The 19,537-nt window shown below is 39.7% G+C and overlaps 2 protein-coding genes across 3 annotated transcripts; both read left to right on the forward strand.

Moving 5' to 3' along the window:
- The first annotated feature begins 423 nt into the window (after nucleotides 1–423).
- On the forward strand, nucleotides 424–5,230 carry Ccr2 (C-C motif chemokine receptor 2). The gene is made up of 2 exons (XM_057767370.1): nucleotides 424–622; nucleotides 4,069–5,230. The coding sequence occupies exon 2, from the start codon at nucleotides 4,080–4,082 to the stop codon at nucleotides 5,199–5,201; it is 1,122 nt and encodes a 373-aa protein (XP_057623353.1). The 5' UTR covers nucleotides 424–622; nucleotides 4,069–4,079; the 3' UTR covers nucleotides 5,202–5,230.
- Nucleotides 5,231–12,613: 7,383 nt separating this feature from the next.
- Nucleotides 12,614–19,037, forward strand: LOC130873786 (C-C chemokine receptor type 5). Of its 2 annotated transcripts, none has more exons than XM_057768738.1 (2): nucleotides 12,614–12,665; nucleotides 14,541–19,037. In XM_057768738.1, the coding sequence occupies exon 2, from the start codon at nucleotides 14,552–14,554 to the stop codon at nucleotides 15,611–15,613; it is 1,062 nt and encodes a 353-aa protein (XP_057624721.1). In that variant the 5' UTR covers nucleotides 12,614–12,665; nucleotides 14,541–14,551; the 3' UTR covers nucleotides 15,614–19,037. The 2 variants fall into 2 exon arrangements, with proteins under 2 accessions (XP_057624721.1, XP_057624720.1); XM_057768737.1 differs by lacking the exon at nucleotides 12,614–12,665 and adding an exon at nucleotides 13,022–13,081.
- Nucleotides 19,038–19,537: the final 500 nt, after the last annotated feature.

Consider the following 19,537-nt stretch of genomic DNA (forward strand, 5'->3'; position numbering starts at 1 on the left):
ATGACCTACAATAATAATTAGCAATCCTCTTGCTAAGAAGATCCTTAACACAAAAGATTAATAAACAATCTCCTTTATTAAAAAGATTCATTTAAGTAATATTTGTAACTAGATTCTAATTCAAAATACTCTCAAAGCAGTCCACAAGTCTCAGTGAAATCTCATTGCATTCCCTCCATTATGATCAATAGCCTCATTAGCATTTATTCTCTGGGAGTAAAAGATCTTATTGCTGTTGGGCCATGCTAGTTTACACAGAGAGAACAAAGAGTGAAAAAGTTATGAAAGGTGTATGAGACAAAGAAGCCTGGAATTGAAATACACTGAAGCAGGGGGACAGGGAGTGGCTGACTCACACTCAAAATTGCATAAGCAAGATTTCAAAATTAATCCTGTGGAGACCTCAGCCCAGTATACAATGTTCTTGGCTGGAAAAGAAGAACTGTGAATCTTTGATGTTTTTCTCTTCAAATCTTTACCATCACTTGCCTTTCTATCTCCGCCTTCTCTCTCTGCAGGAAACTTTATTTCCTACTTCTGCACACCAAGTTTCTACCTCTAGATCTGAGGTTTTCGTTGCTGAGAAGCCTGAGATAGCAGTGCTACCAAGAAGTCATCCCTGGTGAGTTGTGATTTTTCCATGACTTTATGAATGTTAAGCTCAAACACCTCTAAGCTTGAGGTGCTGGGTGCCAGAGAGAAGCCTGAGAGGCTGTGCACCCTATGCATGTGGAGACAATGACCAAGATTCAGGTAGAAGAGAGGGTGTAATATACATTAAGAAATGTTCGAATGACCCTGGTGGCAGTGAGGAAATGAGGGTGTTGCTGGATGAGACCATCCTTTGGGGATCAGGTAATGAAAAGGGGACACAGGGAGGAAAAGCACTCTGGCTGGTCATCTTCTAGGCACCTACAGGCTTACTCTGTCCTTCTTAGCATGCAGAGGGTTGCAATTTCTAGAACTTTCTGTCATGAAATCTTTCTCCTCTAGTCCATATATGGAATAGTCCAAGTTCAGAACCAAAATATTTCTTTTAAACTTTTAAATATGCCTTTTATCTCTTCTCATGAGGGTCACACAAGCTGAAAAGTAAATTTCTCTATATATTTCTCTCTCCCTTCCTCCCCCCCTCCCCCTCTTCTGAGAGGCAGCTTCCCTACAGCCCTGGGTGCCAGGTTTTGATGCCCAAAGTGATAAACAGGAGTACCTTTCAGTTGCTTTGTTGGCTGTTTGAATAAGTGGGAACTAGATGCTGGCTACATGTCATGGGGTTATATGAATTGTCTAGAATTTTCCATAACAGCTGGAACTTCAGGAACAGACCAGGACTTACTGCACTGGGATTATTCAGGCACATACATTTTTTTCCTGACTTTCATCAGAGATCTCATTTAGTTTTTGCAGTCTAGTGATATGGCACGGTGATGTGAAATGCAAGCATGTAAAATGTGGCAATCACTGAAGGGATGGAAAAATGCTGTACTATATAGGTGGATAAAAACAAATTTATTGTCAATATCAGGAAAATGTATTCTTAACAATCAAGATTTAATGGTGTTACATCTTATAATTTTATAACTATTATAGACTTTTGTGCACTCATTCATTGAGCATTTACTGGTAACTCTTTTAGCCAGATGAAATTATAAGAGTTAAAGATTAAAAACACTGCCACTCCTTAACCTCAGAAGGATGCAGTTTGCAAATGATAGCATAAGTGCTTACTTAGATTTCACAAGACTAGAGTGATTTGTCAGAAGGTACAAATTAGGCTTCACAAGAGAAGGGGCATTTGAGTAGGAGAAAGGATGAATAGAAGCCATTTTAGGGACACATAGAATGACTCACCAAGGCGTGAAGGAAATGGTGAGCTTGTAGGAAATGAAGAGAAGCTGGTTGTAGCTGTTCACAGGACTGGGAATGTGACAAATGACTGGAGACGAAACTGAGAAGCAAGTTTCCCTAGTGAGCAGATCAACCACTACGAAGTCCCACCACATCCAAGTGGCTACTGGGGTTTCAGGCTGAGGAGTGCATATGTAATGTTAATTGTTAGAGCAGACTGAATGAGAGTGATGACCCATATACAAGTGAAGGAAAGGTCAATATGAAGTGAGTGGTGGATGATACAAGAAACCAACAGTTTATAGAGGGCAGAGAGGATGAATTTGACAAGTATGTAGGATAGAATTCATATGCTATAACACTAACATGGAACATTTATCTGTAGCACAAGCTGTGCTGAGACCTCATCTCTGGCGTTTCTATACAGGAAAACAGATACTTGACTTTAAATTATAGAGCTTTTATGTTAGAGGCAGGATTTTTTAATTTTTGAGATTAATTTTTTTTGTGTGTGTGTCTCTGTGTGTGTGTGTGTGTGTCCGTGTTCGTGAAAGCCATATGAGTTCAGCAACCTGCCATGACCAAAGGAGGGCATTGGATCTGTCATGGGTGCTAGGGACTGAACTCGAATCATCTGCAAGAATAGTAGGTGCTCTTACCTGCTGGGTCATCTATCAGATTTGAATCCAATCTATTTGGTTCTGAAGGACAACTCTTAATTTTCTTAAGAGGAATGATTTGGAGTAATGCCAGAGTTAGATTCTTACACAATGTAATAAATGATAATAACTAAGATAAAGACCTCACAATTTGGTCAGCTAGATAGTTCTTGTGTCAAAGTACTTGCTGTACAAACCTAATAACCTGAATTCAAATCCCTGCAGTTTTTACAGGAGGGAAAGTACAGAATGTCCTCTGACCTCCAAACATGTATAGCAGTGTATGTGTGTGTCCCCTCATGTATAACTCATAGTAGATGTTAAACAAATGTGTGGACAAATTCATGAAGAGATACTATAGATAGTGAAAAATTAAACTGAGGTTTTGGAGAAGGTGGAACTTAAATACAGAGCCTTGGAAAACTTTAGCATGAAGGAAAATCAAAATCCTGAGATTAGTTGACTTAATTTAGTCAATCTGAATTGAAGAATTTGGAGTAAGAATAAAGAGACAAATGGTAAAAGGGAGCAAAAGCCAAGTATACTGCCTTGAGAGCTTTCATGGAGTAGGCAATGAGATGTCACAAAAAATATTAATGAGTAGTCAGGTAGGAATATCGTCCTAGAAGCTTAAAAAGAAGTTTTTCTTTTCTTTTCTCTCTCTTTTTTTTAAGATTTATCTGTCTATTTGTTTTGTGTAAGCATGTTAGCGTACTTCAGTTTATGTGAATTAAGTATGTAGAGGTACCCATATATGTCAGAAGGTGATAGATCTCCTAGAACTGGAGTCACAGGTTTTTAACAGCTCCCTGTTGAGGATGCAGGAAACCAACTTGAGTTCTCTGAAAGAGCAGTGAGTGCTAAGTCATCTCCAGCCTTCAAAGGGGTTTTGAATAGAGAAATTAATGCTCAGTGAGAATTAGATAAAGCATTTGAACATTGGGCTGCCATTGCACCTTGTCAAAAGAAGTGTGGAAGGATGTGGAGGCAGGAGTTGAGAGGGTTGTTAGAGTGCTTTCGGCTGCAAGGAATAGATGATACAATTTACAAAGGGTTATTTTCTTTCTCAAATGAGAATTCAGAAAGTGAGCACCTTTAAGGTTTCTGTACAATATCTAGGTCTTTTGTTTATAGACCTAAGCACCACGCTTATGCTATACAAGTTAGAGTCAACAGTGTTTCTTTTGTGTCTCTTTTATTGGGTAAGAACCTCCACAGAAACCTCCTAGCAGACTCTAATTGATCTTATCACTCAGTGATGGGTCATTCTCCTGTTTGCCCCATGCAGAGGAGGTAGTAAATGCAGACATTCATCATTTGTAGCTTTACAATGAGTAACATGCTCACTAGGGAATATCAAGCGTATTAAGCAAATGGTTGCAGAGTTGACAAAGTGTGTCTGCTATGAGGAATAAGAGGAAAGTGATATGCAAATGGTATCAAGGAGATGACTATAAGGGTGAAACTAAAGACTGGGAGGCTTTTTGAGTAGGGCAAGCCTATTTGGATTAGGGAATTTGACATTTGTGTTACAGGTAATCATTTTGTTCTCTGTCCCCAGAAACAAGGGAAATGGAAGACAGTGATATGTTACCTCAGATCATTCATAGCATACTATCAACATCTCATTCTCTGTTTGCAAGAAGTATCCAAGGACTTGATGAAGATGTCACCACACCTTATGACTATGAAAATGGTGAGCCATGTCATAAATACAACGTGAAGCAGATGGGTGCCAGGATCCTGCCCCCACTCTACTCTCTGGTATTCATCTTTGGTTTTGTGGGGAACATGTTGGTCATTCTCATTCTGATAAGCTGCAAGAAGCTGAAGAGCATGACTGACATCTACCTGTTCAACTTGGCCATCTCTGACCTGTTCTTCCTGCTCACTCTCCCATTCTGGGCTCACTATGCTGCAAATGAGTGGGCCTTTGGTGATATAATGTGTAAATTACTCACAGGACTCTATCACATTGGTTATTTTGGTGGAATCTTCTTCATTATCCTCCTGACAATTGATCGATACTTGGCTATTGTCCATGCTGTGTTTGCTCTGAAAGCCAGGACAGTCACCTTTGGGGTGATGACAAGTGGAGTCACTTGGGTGGTGGCTATGCTAGCCTCTCTCCCAGGAATCATATTTACTAAATTCAAAGAAGAAGATAATCATAAAACCTGTGGTCCTTATTTTCCATCAGTATGGAAGAATTTCCATGCAATAATGAGGAATATCTTGAGTCTGGTCCTGCCCCTACTTGTCATGGTCATCTGCTACTCAGGAATCCTCCACACCCTGTTTCGTTGTAGAAATGAGAAGAAGAGGCACAGGGCTGTGAGGCTCATCTTTGCCATCATGATTGTCTACTTTATCTTCTGGACTCCCTACAACATTGTTCTCTTCCTGAACACCTTCCAGGAATTCTTGGGACTGAGTACCTGTATGATTTCCAATCACTTAGACCAGGCCATGCAGGTGACAGAGACTCTTGGAATGACACACTGCTGCATCAACCCTGTCATCTATGCCTTTGTTGGGGAGAAGTTCCGAAGGTATCTCTTCATATTCTTCAGAAAGCACATTGCTAAACGTCTCTGCAAACAGTGCCCGGTTTTCTACAGAGAGACTGCAGATCGAGTGAGCTCAACATACACCCCTTCCACTGGGGAACAAGAAGTCTCAGTTGGATTGTAAAGCAAGGGGCGGTTTGCTTTATTTTTTTTTTTTTTCTAATCAGGGTACAAGGAACAGTTTGTATATCGTAACAAGCTTCAAAGTCAGTGAATCTCACACCTTTGGGTCTCAATCCCTTGGGGGCCTGAAAGGCCCTTTCAGAGGGGTTGCGTAAGACCATCAGAAAATGCAGATATTTACATTACAATTTATAACAGTAACAAAATTACAGTTATGAAGTAGCAAAAAAAAATATGCTTGGGAATCACCACAACATGAGAAACTGTATTAAAGAGTCACAGCATTAACAAGGTTGAGAACCACTGCTCAAAGATACATTGAAGAATAGGTGTCCAGGAACCTTAGGATTATGCCAAGACAGAACTACATCACTTCTTGTACATCTAATACATGCTCAGGTAACATTCTAGAATAAATGTTGGTAGAATCTTCGGCTTTCCAGTGAAGTCTTCTCTGCCTCTAGGAAGAGCCTTATTTTCTTGTGGTAATACTATTTTGTCAGTCTTCACTCTGTTTCTCCCTGTTTCTAACAAGATGAGCTTGGAATGAATAGGAAGAAGGGTGTGAGGATAAGAAAGATGAGACAAGCATTGTTGATTCTGGATGGAGATGAAAGGGAGCAGGAGCCCTTTTCATTTGGAAAGAAATGTCCTGGTCTTTGGCTCCATCTCCCACCTGTATTTAATGGTGAAGGCATTATCAGGTTGAGGAAAATCTGGGAACTGCAATAGTTTGCTGGGAAGTTTATTTGAGTCCCCTGATTCTTTTATACATAACTGCATTGCACATTCTTTTATACATAACTGCATTGCACATTATTTTTACTATGACAACATGGAAAAACTTTTCAATATCACACTCCATTGCTTACATGTTTATCAAGCCACAACTCCTTAAATAATATTTATAAAATTATTGTTTATAAAATATGCTTCATCTCCCCATGGTCTTTATTTTCTAACTTCCATACTTCAAATATCAATGGGCCAGAGAAAAGTGTGTTTGAAACAGCCAAGCATGAGCTCCTGGATGTCCCAGGAGAGAAAAAGCACTGGGTATGTTTTGTGGTTAAAGAAAGGGATGGATACCGCAGGAACAGAAGCCCCTGTTTTGGATTTATACTCCTACCCTAGGAACATATCTTAATTACCAGGCAGGATAAGCCTATACAAAAAGAGATTATAGATAGAGTGAGAAGAAATGTGTCACAGACTATTTTCTAGTGCCTTATTTTTGTATACAAACGTAATTCAAAGATTTTAAAAAATCAAAAATAGAAAAATATAAAATCAAGACCGGAAACTAACTTTTATATGAGACAAAATACCTCTGTAAGAGTTCTTACCTTGCAAGCCTTGAATGTATTGCATTAGTTGTAGAGAAAATTCTGGCATTGAGTATAAGAGCTGACATAACAACTCTGGATTGGCAGGGCCTTGAGTCTGTGATCTGTGTACTTACCCAGTTACGGTTATATAGAGTCTAAGCCATCGGGAACCCAGCATATGCTACACAGCGGCTGTCAGCGGTGCACTTGTTCTCTCAGCCTTGTTTTCCCTAAACTACTTTGTATTGTTCTTCCTGGATGTGCTAACGATGATAGATTGTCCTTCCGGTGAGTAGGAGCTCCCAAATCAAGTCAGTTCTCATCAAAGCTTTAACAATTTAATTTACAAAGGAAAAGAGTTAGACGAACTCCTTCTCATATAATAAATATCTCCCCTAAATGAACCAAGAATGCTTTTCCCTATCCCATATTGTTTTTCTCATCCGACAGAAGAAGCAAACAAAGAAACAGACAGCCTGGAAACTGGAAGTTTTATGGTTTGGCTTTGTTATCACATGATGAAAAAAAGTTTCTCAAAGAAGTGGGGAATAAGAGTAACACCTTCAGATATGCTAATAGTTTCATTTTAGTGATGATGACATGTAAATATTTTTTAAATCTATGATTTGAGAAATAAATAAATGTTCTGTCTATATTGCTAGAAATATTAAAAAGAAACAAGCATATGTTTTGTTACACCAGTGTGGTTGACTGTTTTGTTCACAACTACACACAACTTCCCCTGTACTTCCACATACCTGGTACCTGATAGAGGGGAATGACTTATAGCGTGCCTTCCAGGTTATACACAATCCTGCAGCTATGCCATTAGAAGACAAACACAGAGGACCCCTGTCTTTTGCAGTTACAGCCTCAGCATGGCTGGTGTGAGCCTCTTTTTAGCAAACTAAAGCCATGCATCTCAGTGAGTGAGAAGATAAAAGAAATGAAGCCAGGGCCACAGCCATGAAGAAAAGGAGCAAGAAGTCCATGTTCACTATGATAAGCCACTGGATCAAGGGGTTATTTGTTAAGGACAACACTGACTAATACAGATGGGAGATAATTTTTATAATTTTTTTTTTTTTTTTTTTTTTTTTTTTTTGCTGTGAGGTGCAGTGTGAAAAGCAGCCTGAGTGTCCACAGATTGGATGGGTAAGGTGAAAACGAATGTCCATTGTCATGTCCTTGATGTCCTTTGGACCTTGCAGACCAGGGCCCTGGAGAGTGGCATGAGTTGCAGAGGGCTCATATATGATCACGTGAACACAGGGGAAAAGGCATATATAGGACTCTTTTGAGAATCCAAAGGGCAGAGACTAACTCAGTGGTGGTCATGCAGCACGGTATGAACACATACAGTAGGACTTTGTAGGCACAGAAGAAACTGCCTTGTATGGGTTATCTGTTAAGTGTTTCCAGAAGTGAGCTCTGAAGTCATCTGGGGAGAACTTTTGAGTGCAAAGTCTGAGGAAAAGGAGAATGAGGGAGAAGAAAGGCTACCGTACCAAGGGATGGGCCTTTGGACAGTTTTGGTAGAATAGTGGGCTTGACACTGTTCCTAAATGGCCTTTCGTCTGTGCTGTCAAAGCAGCTGGGGAGGTTGAGTATGTGCAGAGGACTCTGCAACTGCCTGAAAGGACTCTAGTAAACCTTTCCTTTTGCTTTTACCCATTATTTAAACTTCTCTGATAAATGAAATTACCTGAAATGAGGTTATCCAGCAAGGTTGACTACCCAGGTACCTCTACAGAAACTCATCATGCAGAACACTATGAGTTTTTCTGCAAGGGAGCTCAGGAATGGGGTGGGCAAAGAACAGTCCTAGGTTTAGAAAGTGACCAATACTGGCTAGAATTTGTTAAGATATAGACACTAAGATAAGTGATTTGTTAGGATAATAGGCATATTGTCTTAGTTACTTTTCTATTGCTGTGAAGAAACACTATGACCATGGCAGCTCTTAAAAAGGAAAGCATTTAATTGGGGTTTGCTTACAGTTTCAGAGGTGCAGTCCATTGTCATCACAGTGGGGAAGATGGTGGCATACAGGCATAGTGCAGGAGAAGTAGTTCCACATCTGGATCCACAGGCAGCAGAAAGAGAGGGACCCTGGGCCTGACTTGTGCCATTGAAACCTCAAAGCCCACCCCTCACGACACCCTTCCTCCAACAAGGCCACACCTCCTAATTCTTTCAAATAGTGCCACTCCTTGGTGATCAAACATTCAAATATATGAGCCTATAGGGAGCCATTCTTATTCAAACCACCACACATAATATCTGTAACTTTGAGAAGGTTCGGGTGTGGCGTGGTGTATGGTGAATGTGTGTGTGAGTGTGTGTGTGTGTGTGTGTCGGAGTATATATAAATCAAGAGTTGTATCCCTGCTGTCCCCAGCATAAAGCTTGTGCCACATCAGCTCAGCAATTCATAAGCAAACATCGGGTAACTGAGTAAAGTTTTGGCTCATTGACAGCGACTTTTAAACCTCCTAATATAATGTATTTGCAATATGCAATTATTTTTTTTTTCTCTTGAATAAAGTTCAATTGGTCCTCAGAGTCAATTAGATTCTGAAAGGCTGTGCTTAAAACAGGTATGAGCTCCGCCCTTTCTGTCCCAACTCCAGTCCCACCCTCAGCCCTGTTTGTGGTCTTCTTCAAGATGATCTCCAGGGCATATGCTTTCCAAGGATAGGCTAGCCATAAGGAAAGCAGATATGACCAGAAGGATGCACATTTCTTTACAGAACTGGTTCCTACCACAGGCCCTTCTGTAATGGCAAAGATGCCCAGAAAGATGAACACTGTTGTGTTCTTCCTTCAGAGGACCCAGAGCTAGTAAGGACACCCATGACTACCTATTAGGTCACACAAAATCTCCTTCAAACTGAGCTTTTTCCAACTCACCATTTCTTGGGTGATGATGTTGCCTGTCTCTGATAGTGGGCTCCATAATACAACTGTACCCTGTCCACCTTGTTTGGTAGCCATGCAACCTAGTGAACATGAAGTATTGAGATATCTTTGTTTCCTCATACATATCCTGTCTCTACCCCTTCACACACACACACACCTCAATTTCCACCCTTTAGTCCCCTTTGCAACTGACTGGCTGCCCTTTCCTCTTATAAACCCCCATTTCTAATGTGACTCTCTTGGAGTCCCTCCTGGCTCTGAGAGGAAGAGCATGAATTAATCTTGCCCTCCCACTAATGCTTCTACAGACATTAGAAAGAGTTGATGAGACAGCACAGGGATGGTTCTGTCACTTCTTAGTAAGCCGAGGAAAGGTGTCTACCCCAAGTGTCGGTGGTTTCCTCTATAATGGCGAAGCACTTAACACTTCTTGGCCTCAGTCTTAGATTGTATTTGTCAGTTCTAGAGTGATCAGAATAGCCTTATATAATATCCTGTTATGCATAGAGCTGCAGATGTGATCTGACCTCTAGAGATGACTGTGGTGTGTTATAAGCCTTAATTGGTACTTAGATTCTGTTACCATTCACAAGATTGCCTTAGATCCATGTCTTGGCACTGTTCTAAAATAAAGATTCCAAATACATAGGGCACAATTCCAAATTGCGCTAAGTGGTTTATGTCATGTCCTAGACATATCTAATGAAAGTATATAGCAGACAGCCTCTGAGAATACATGATTTGATATTTTTCATGGAGTTTACAAAATGGTTAGGCTGGGGAGGGGGTTACGCTTTCATTACGAATGTCTAGAGGAAAAAGACAAAGATGGGAAAATAGAATAGTGTCTCCCAATTCCAGTTTTCATGACAGGAGTGTGAGGCAGGAAGTAAAGAGTCTGGGAGTCATTGAACCCAAGCATCATTGCTGAGGCACAGAGGCAAATGTGTGACATTGAGAAGTGGTAAAGCAGAGGCTTTTTATTTCTGTAAAACCTGGAAGGAGTCTCTGGCAACCCTGATAAAGGTAGACTTCCTCCTTGATAGGACAAAAGAACATTGACAATGACAATTAGTATAACATTGTTTCTGTTAGTAAATTACAGAAGAGTTCTTGTCTCCTTTGTAAAATATACCTAATGTTGTGATGTGGAGCAAAAGACACCAGGCCGGAAAAAGGCAGCATCTGGGATTTCCTTTTTATGAAGTTAAAAACTATCTGATCTATATAAATAAGGTCAAAATGACCCAAAGACACCTTCCTGGGCCATAGGGAAGATATATCCCTTATGACTAGATCTTGATGGAGTTTTATAACTTGTAAATCAAAACTGGCAAAGCTATACAACTAATATATAAGACCTCAATTAAAACTGCAGTTACAGAAATATACCCATAATAAAAAACTTTTTTTTGAGACAAGTCTCACTATTTAGTCCTAGCTGACCTGGGACTCACTACATAGACCAGGCTAACCTCATACTCAAAGAGGTCCTCCTGCCTATGCCTCTCAAGTGCTAAGATTAAAGGTGTATCCCACTATGCCCAGGCAATAATAATAATAATAATAATAATAATAATAATAATACAATAATAACAATAGCACAAGAACAAAGTTTACTTGTGAGTAGAGACTTCTCTATGAGTCCATAGGCCCTCATTTCCTTGTGCATCCTTGAGACAAACTTCTACCTGGGAATTGACTGGAATGCATCTCTGGACCTGGCATTCAATAAATGGTAAAATCCTTGCTCAGCTGGGCTTCTTGTTGCAGACTGTGATCTTGGCCTTACCTCCGTTCCAAGGCTGCATGGTCTCTGATAGCATTCATTCTTTCACACAACTTCTAGTACATCCCTAACAGGAGAGACAACGGAATTTCAGAGGTCCACACTGAGTGACTTCTGAGCCCCATAGCTTCTCCACACTGCCCTCTGGAGGTGAGCTCTAGCTCTCATATCTTCCACTACCCTATGAAACTATCTCAGCACAGCCTAAGCCCTAACAATATGAATCAATAGTATTCAGAAACAGAATTATAAAATTTGTCTAGCAGCCCCGGAGCGGTCTACCTCAGAGAATGATAAAGAAATGCAGATTTTAAATTGTGTTTATTTTGAAAAGACTACTGAGTAACTAAGAGATTGCTATTTACTTTGTGTGTAGTTTGTTCATATATTTGTTGTTAGTGCCTCTTATTGCTACCAAACTCAGATTTGGACACTTACCACATAGAAAATTCGACCCCAAGAGACAATAATTGGAAAAAAATAAAGCGGAATTTATTGAGGATGCCAGTCACCTGGAGAGAAGAACACTCCCCTGTTTCAAGTCTATGGGAGAAGTGGGAATATTTATATTAGGGCAAGATTAAAGTTTAAGTGTAGAATCAGCATTTCCAGGAACTTGAGTTAGATAATCTTGGAAATGAGGAATAAGAACAGAGCAAAATGGAGTCACTGAAGGCAACAGCCTGTTATAACAGCTCGTGACATGAATACTGTTATTCAGCCCAACATGCATATGAGGCAGTTGATGGGAGTCAAGTGTGGCAGTCTAGCTGCAGAAGCCTTGCTAGGGACATGGGCTAGGCTGCCTCTTGCTGATTTAGGAACAAATGATTTTGCTATTTGAAGTTTTATTACCTTCCTATAGGTCCTAAGTCAAAGCTGATGTTTCTACAGTTGAGGGGCCCTTGTGTCTCATTGGTACCTCTTTGCTGTGTTTTCATCTCTGCTGTCATTCCTTCATGTTTTAAAAAAAATTCATCCACCACCTAGGAGACCCAATATGGCCATATATAGCATTATCATGTTGTCTGAATTTTATCATGCACTTTTTTTCACTGCTGCATGAAAAACCCTGCATGTCTCCAGATAAATTATGTTCTTGGAGTGAGATTCTACTTAAAATGTATAATTATGTGTTTCACCAGTTACCAGATATAGGAGAGAACCAAGAAATATGCTTGGTTCCCAGGAAAATGTAAACCCTTTTTTGTCAGTTGCTTTAGTTTACACAGAAGAGTCATACTGGACGGTAAATGTAGAAAAGCGAGTGGAGGATGGGTAAAAGGAGGAACAAAGTTCTGTTCTGTAATGAACCTTCTATCTGATTTTAATTTTAATCTGATTGGCTGGAGTTTACTTTAACCAAGAGCAACTGTGAGGAGAACACATCTTCTTGCCCTTTGGGTTTTACCAGTGAGACACTGAGGTATTGTATACATTATTTGTCTCTTAAACAGTGATTCTCTTGATTCAAATGTGGGCTTTGAGAATGGATACAAGTATTCTTCTATCTTTAAAACGTCTTTCTAATTTCTAATAGGCTGTGGAGTGGGGTTGGTTGAGCAGAGAACATAAGTAAAATAATGTGAGGAGGGAAACTACTTAATAAAATTTCAGATCAGAGCTGCCTTCTATTTTCTCCTTTAAATGCAACTTTAATGAAAAAAGAAGAACTGATCCAACACCCCTCCACCCTGAGACACTACGTAATACCCGTTCTCATAAAACTCCACCCCCTTGAAAGAAATCTTGTTTCTTACTTTATACTGTCTATATATTTGATTTGTACAACACTCATAGCCAGAGGAGCTGAGACATCCGTTCCCCTGACAAGAAACTCTGGTAAGTCACCTCTTAACCCTTGGGAGGTTAGTTTAGCTCAGCCTCTATGATGAGTAAAAACTTCAACAGGAAATCCTGAGTGGACATCTGTCAGCACCAGGTGCTCACTGGATTATCTGAAAATATAATCTTTAAGACACAGAAAGAGTAAGAATTTAGGATATGTTTCCATATGTGATATCATCCAGTATATAAAACATAATTGTGAATGAAGTATTTAAAAGAGACAATAGTTTTTTTTAAAAAAAAAAAAAAGCAGAGTTTTTACCTCTTAAAATAGCTTCTACAGCAATGATACTGGCTGAAAACTGGTTTGATAATCATTATCTTCATCTGAGAAGAGATGAAACCTCTCTGTGGGTCATCTGGAGCATGGGTGTGTCAGAAGTTCTAAGTCTCTTGTGCTCTCTTTCTTCCCCTGCCCCACCTGTCTCCCAGAAAAGAGGGGGAAACTAAAAATTGTCTAAGTTCACATCAAATTACAAATATCTAAGTTCCTTACAGAGGATTTTTGTTCTGGCTCAGCACTTGAAGGTGAGATTTTCTAGGTGTTTCTCTCAACTGTCTAAGTGGGAGGTATGAAGAGCCTTAGAGGTTTGAGGATCAAGTAGAGAAAATTCTCAAGCACAGCAGTAGAACTTAGACAGGACAAGTCTGTGGTCAGAGGCTGAACACAGGACTATTTAGACTGTAAGATATTCATACATAGAGATGGAGGAAACATTTTATACCTGGCCATTTCTTCTGCTTATATGAGAACTTTTGGTGGCAGCAACTTAGGAAGCAGAAATAACTTCATAGAAGAGATGAAGATGGCCCACTTTAATAACTAATAAAAGATTCTATGACACTGTGAGAATACTTGGGCATCAGCCCATTTTATCCTGACTGCAGAGAGGCGACATGTTACTAAAAGTGTGTTAATTACCAAGAAGCAACAGGCAACATGTCAGTTAAGGGTTCATGATCCCTGAATTCAAAATCAGTATGGTGTGGTTTTGTGTTTACTTATTCATTCTCTCTGTACTCGAGGCCATTTTATCTAGAAAAATGTGAACGATATTACCTGCCTCAAACAGTTTTCTTAAGTAGTTAATGAATGAGTAGGTAAGACACTTAGAATGGTGATTAGAACTCAGTGTTCATTCTTGCTGGCATTTGTGCAGCACCTACTATTTGTGGGCAAATGCCTAGAAACAGAATCTTCAATAGAGGTCTTAAACCTGTGCACAGTGCCTGGCTCAGTTTCACAGATTAATTCACCCCACACTGATAGATAAAGCGATATTTTATTTGATGAAATGCATCTTTCATGAATTTTAGCTCATACAACAAGGGGAAAATTAAATGTAGAAATCTATGCCTCAAAGACCTACTAAGTTATAAAACCATTTGCAATTGTGGTAGACCAATAACAGCTTTTAACTTCATTAAGCATTGTCTTTTTCTGTGTTCATAGATTCTTGCAAAATGGATTTGCAAGTATCAAGTACGACCTATCTCTACGATGATTATGGTGGGGCAACACTCTGCCAAAAAATAAATGTGAAACAAGCTGCAGCCCAGCTCCTGCCCCCACTCTACTCTCTGGTATTCGTCTTTGGTTTTGTGGGGAACATGTTGGTCCTCCTCATCCTGATAAACTTCAAGAAGCTGAAGAGCATGACTGACATCTACCTGTTCAACCTGGCCATCTCTGACTTGCTCTTTCTGCTCACTCTCCCATTCTGGGCTCACTATGCTGCAAATAAATGGGTCTTTGGGAATATAATGTGTAAATTACTCACAGGACTCTATCACATTGGTTATTTTGGTGGAATCTTCTTCATTATCCTCCTGACAATTGATCGATACTTGGCTATTGTCCATGCTGTGTTTGCTCTGAAAGCCAGGACAGTCACCTTTGGGGTGATGACAAGTGGAGTCACTTGGGTGGTGGCTGTGTTTACTTCACTCCCAGAAATAATCTTCATCAAATCTCAAAAAGAAGGTCTTCATTCTACGTGTAGTCCTCATTTTCCACACAGCCAATATCATTTCTGGAAGAGTTTCCAAACATTAAAGATGGTCATCTTGAGTCTGGTCCTGCCCCTACTTGTCATGGTCATCTGCTACTCAGGAATCCTCCAAACCCTGTTTCACTGTAGAAATGAGAAGAAGAGGCATAAGGCTGTGAGGCTCATCTTTGCCATTATGATTATCTACTTTATTTTCTGGACTCCCTACAACATTGTCCTTCTTCTGTACAACTTCCAGGAATTCTTTGGACTGAATAATTGCAGTAGTTCTAATAGACTAGATCAGGCCATGCAGGTGACAGAGACTCTTGGAATGACACACTGCTGCATCAACCCTGTCATCTATGCCTTTGTTGGAGAGAAGTTCCGGAATTATCTCTCGGTGCTCTTTCAAAAACACATTGTTAAACGTTTTTGCAAGCACTGTCCAATCTTCCAGCAAGACAATCTTGATCGTATAAATTCAGTCTATACCCGATCCACAGGGGAGCAGGATGTTTCTACTGGTTTATGACCTGGGCTGAGTTTTGTATATCACTTAGTTTTGTATGTAGCTTGGGAGTAGAAATGTTTTTTTTAAAAAGAAGTTAATATTGTAGAGGCCTAAGATGCATGCCTGTTTGGATATTTATTTTAGATAGATGGGCCCTTTTAAAGCCTATTGGTTTTAGAAAGCCAAATGAGAATGTATCAGTGAGATAGTGATCCCTGGCCTCATTTCCACTCACCTCCAGTTATGGCAAACTCTTTTTTAGCCACAAAAATTCACTATAAAAAATCCCAAGAATTTGGAGATGTTTAAGCTTGACTATCTGAGCAGAAATAACATCAATCAAGAAGAATACCTTATACAGTCTTTTTCCCTATACAAGGCAAAATTCAGGCTATAAGTGTACTTAAAATAGATCTTTGTCTTGCCCTGAGAAGAAAAGATGAGAGTGTGATTAGTTAGAAAATAAATAACTGAGCTCTATGAATTAGTTCCATAGACTTGTATGATCAGGTAAATGCTCTGTGGCCTGGGAGGGGTGGGAACAAATCTTTTTATAAGAAGGGATTTGAACTGGATCATATGTTAGTAAATGAGAGAGAGGGAAGTCATTCTTTGGGTGGCAAGACTACACTAGCAAAACAAAGGCAGACCTGTGGCTATTTGGAAAGGCCATGGAGAGAGAGTCAAGGCTGGATAACAACGCACCATGTCAGCTTTGCTCCTTCAAAGTTATAGCAGAGTGGAAGCACATGGACAGGTTTGTACAAAGCTTATTTCATGGCTTTGGTGAATGTTCAGGGAAAGTAGATCAACAGCAATAAGTTCAGAGTGAGATTAGGCCACCTTGGCTAGACAGTGGGGAAGCATCACTTCGGCATATAGGACCTCGAGTCAGCAGAATTTGGGGTAAATTGGAGGTAGAGGTGAACGAGAACCTCTAGACTCAAGTAGTTTGGAATAACCATAGAATAAACAACAAATACAAGAGTACAGTAAAGAGTCTGGATTACGAGAGTAGTCTCATTTTAAAGCCTGTAGCCTCAGCTGGTATTTTGTACCTGCCCTTCAGACCCAAATTTTGCCATATCAGCTTTGAATCTTAGGGTGTAATCAGGGAGCTTATGAATCATGAGCCTAAAGAAATAATACAGATTCCTTGTGGATTCAGCTAAGGGTTGCTTATATAATTTGAACCCAGAGCTCTACAACTTTAAGCAGAGGCCCTAAGATATGAGGGAAGAGCATCAATTTTTTCTATTTACCTAGCAATCAGCAAATCTGAGAGAAGCAATTTGCTGTGAGCTTCAGAAGTCAAGAAAGTGTAATTACCACCTTCTGTGTTCCAGGCTAAGAGTGAAGGCTTCAGTTACTCTTTACAGGTGGCTTCTCCACACAAACAATGCTAAATTTATCCATTGCAGAGAGGTTTGGGATTTTTTGTTGTTTTTGCAGTTGTTATTTATGATATTGTTTTGAATTTTGGAGCAGTTAAGATCTTCACAGTGAAGATTAAGGGGAGAAACAAAAGGATGAGAATCATTCAAAGGATTAAAGTGTCTGGCTAACAAAAGGTGCTACTTGTTTTTCTCAAACTCTGAGTGTGAAACCAGAGGCTTGTGGCTGTCAGCAGGAAGTGAGTATTTGCTTTTTTCTTTCCTGCGATTCACATTTTCTCCTCCAATTTGTAGCTGAGACTAGACTCAAATTTATGCTCCTCCTTCCTACATCTCAAGCACTGAGATTACAGATGTATATGAACACACCCAGCTCTGTATTTTTATATTCTTAAGCATATAGAAAGTTGTAAATTCTTTGAAGATAATATGAGACTTATAAAAAATGTGTTTTAAAAATAATTTCATTTTTGTTCTTTCAATCACGTGAACATTTAGTGAACAGTACACAAAATTATGAGAGCATTTTATAAGTAGTTATTTTGGAGAACATCCCCAAATAGTACTTATTTAAATATAGTCCTTAGTTTAAATGGATGGTGATGGTGATTATATTTCCTTTAAAATATTTTTAACAGTCAACTTTCTTCCTAAGACAAATTGTTATAATAATTATTGTTAAAGGCGTTACTTCTGCTGGGCAGTGGTGGCACACACCTTTAATCCCAGCACTAGGGAGGCAGAGGCAGAGGCAGAGGCAGGCAGATATCTCTGAGTTCAAGGCCAGCCTGGTCTACAAGAATAGTTCCAGAACAGGTTCTGAAGCAACACAAGAAACCCTGTCTCAAAAAAACAAACAAAAAAAAAGTTGTTACTTCTAAGCGCATAGTTCCTGAGCAGAGTTGCCTTGAGAGATTGTAAATTTCAAATTGTGCTAGGGAGGATGAGCATTGCTTTTCCTTTATTTAAAATTCTTTTCCAAAGTGTGTTAGTAATTTCTGTAACAGCAAGTATGTAACACTGGAACTTCTGTCCACATATTTCTTGGTCAGAGAGAGGAGAGATGCTTCAAGGAGAGTTTGGAACATGCTGGTTTTCAGTCTGCTACAGCCTCAGTTTCCAAAGCAGGGTGTATGAAGATGTCAGAGTTGGTCATGCTCCTAAAAGAAGGTACACAAAATGAGTAGTAAGCAAGACAGAGCTAGTACAGTAACTATTATCAGATTCAAAGGGTTGCTTTTCATTCCTTAGATCCAAAGGTAGGATATATCAAAGAAGAGTGGGAGGCAGCTGGGGTTAAAAGAGAAAATAATCGGGGACCGGAGCCCTATCTGCTATGATAAAGCCAGCTGTTGTGGGAATATGGAAATGTGTGCTAGTAGCTTTTCTTGTTGCTGTGACAAAATCTGACAAAAGCAACTTAAAGAAGGGTTTGCTTTTGTTGATAGTTTGAAGGAATGCAGTCTACCATGGAGTGTGAGGAGTGTGAGGTTGTTGGTCACATTACATTTGCATCCAGGAAGTAGAGAGCTGAATGCTGGTTTCAGCTCCCTTTCCCCTTTCATTCAGTCCAAGTCCACAGTCTATAGGATGGCGGTGCCCACATTCAGGGTGGGTCTTCCCTTCTCAGTTAATCCTTTCTAGAAACATCCTCATAGATAGAACCAGAAATGTGTTTTTTAGGTAATTCCAGTCAAGCTATCAATACCAACCATCACAGAGTCAGGTTTTTTTTAATAACTGATGTATACAGTCCTATTTACCTTTCCATATGTTAGATGAGTCCATGACAGAAAGATATTTGAAGTGTCATATGACTATGTATATATTTCTTTCACAATTTTATAAATATTTTAATGTTTCATTTGGTTTCATATTGTTGTGACTTCATTGGATTATAAATTCAGGGTTATAATTCTATCACACTTCAGGAGCCTATTTTTGTTTCAAAAGATAGTTTTTCATTTCAGTTTTGTGAGACAGGGGTTCTCTTTGTAGCCCTGTACTGGAACTCACTCACTGCCTCTGCCTCCCATGTGCTGGGATTAAAGGCCTGCCACCACCTCAAAAGCATATGAACCATTTTTTTCTGCTTGAGTCAGTAGGAAGGCTATCAAAACTGCAAATAACCTGGGCTATATTGCTTCCATACTGCCCACCAGTGGCCAACTAGCAAACTACCAAGAATGCCTGGCAACCAGCCTTGACACAGCAGACAAATGAGCATGTTTTCACCCAGTTGTTTACTGTTTGTTTCTTTCATTCCAGTGTGGACAGAGGCATATCCAGAGAAGCTCGGGGTAGATGACACATAGTTCTTTCTCGCTGCTTCTGAAGAACAGAAAGAGCATCAGTGTAGGACACAAGTTAACACTTTGAAAGAAATAAATATTTGAGGTGGATCTGCAGAATTCTGGAGCCCAGACCTAGAATAAGGTCAGGAAATGGTTTCTACCTAGGCATTTTTCACATATGTGAAATACCCCAAACTTCTCCTTCATTTCCCTCTAACCTGCACATTCCAAGGGTTTGAAATGGTCAAATATAGTTG

This window comes from Chionomys nivalis, chromosome 4, assembly GCF_950005125.1.
Source record: "Chionomys nivalis chromosome 4, mChiNiv1.1, whole genome shotgun sequence".
In the NCBI taxonomy this organism is placed as follows: Eukaryota; Metazoa; Chordata; class Mammalia; order Rodentia; family Cricetidae; genus Chionomys; species Chionomys nivalis.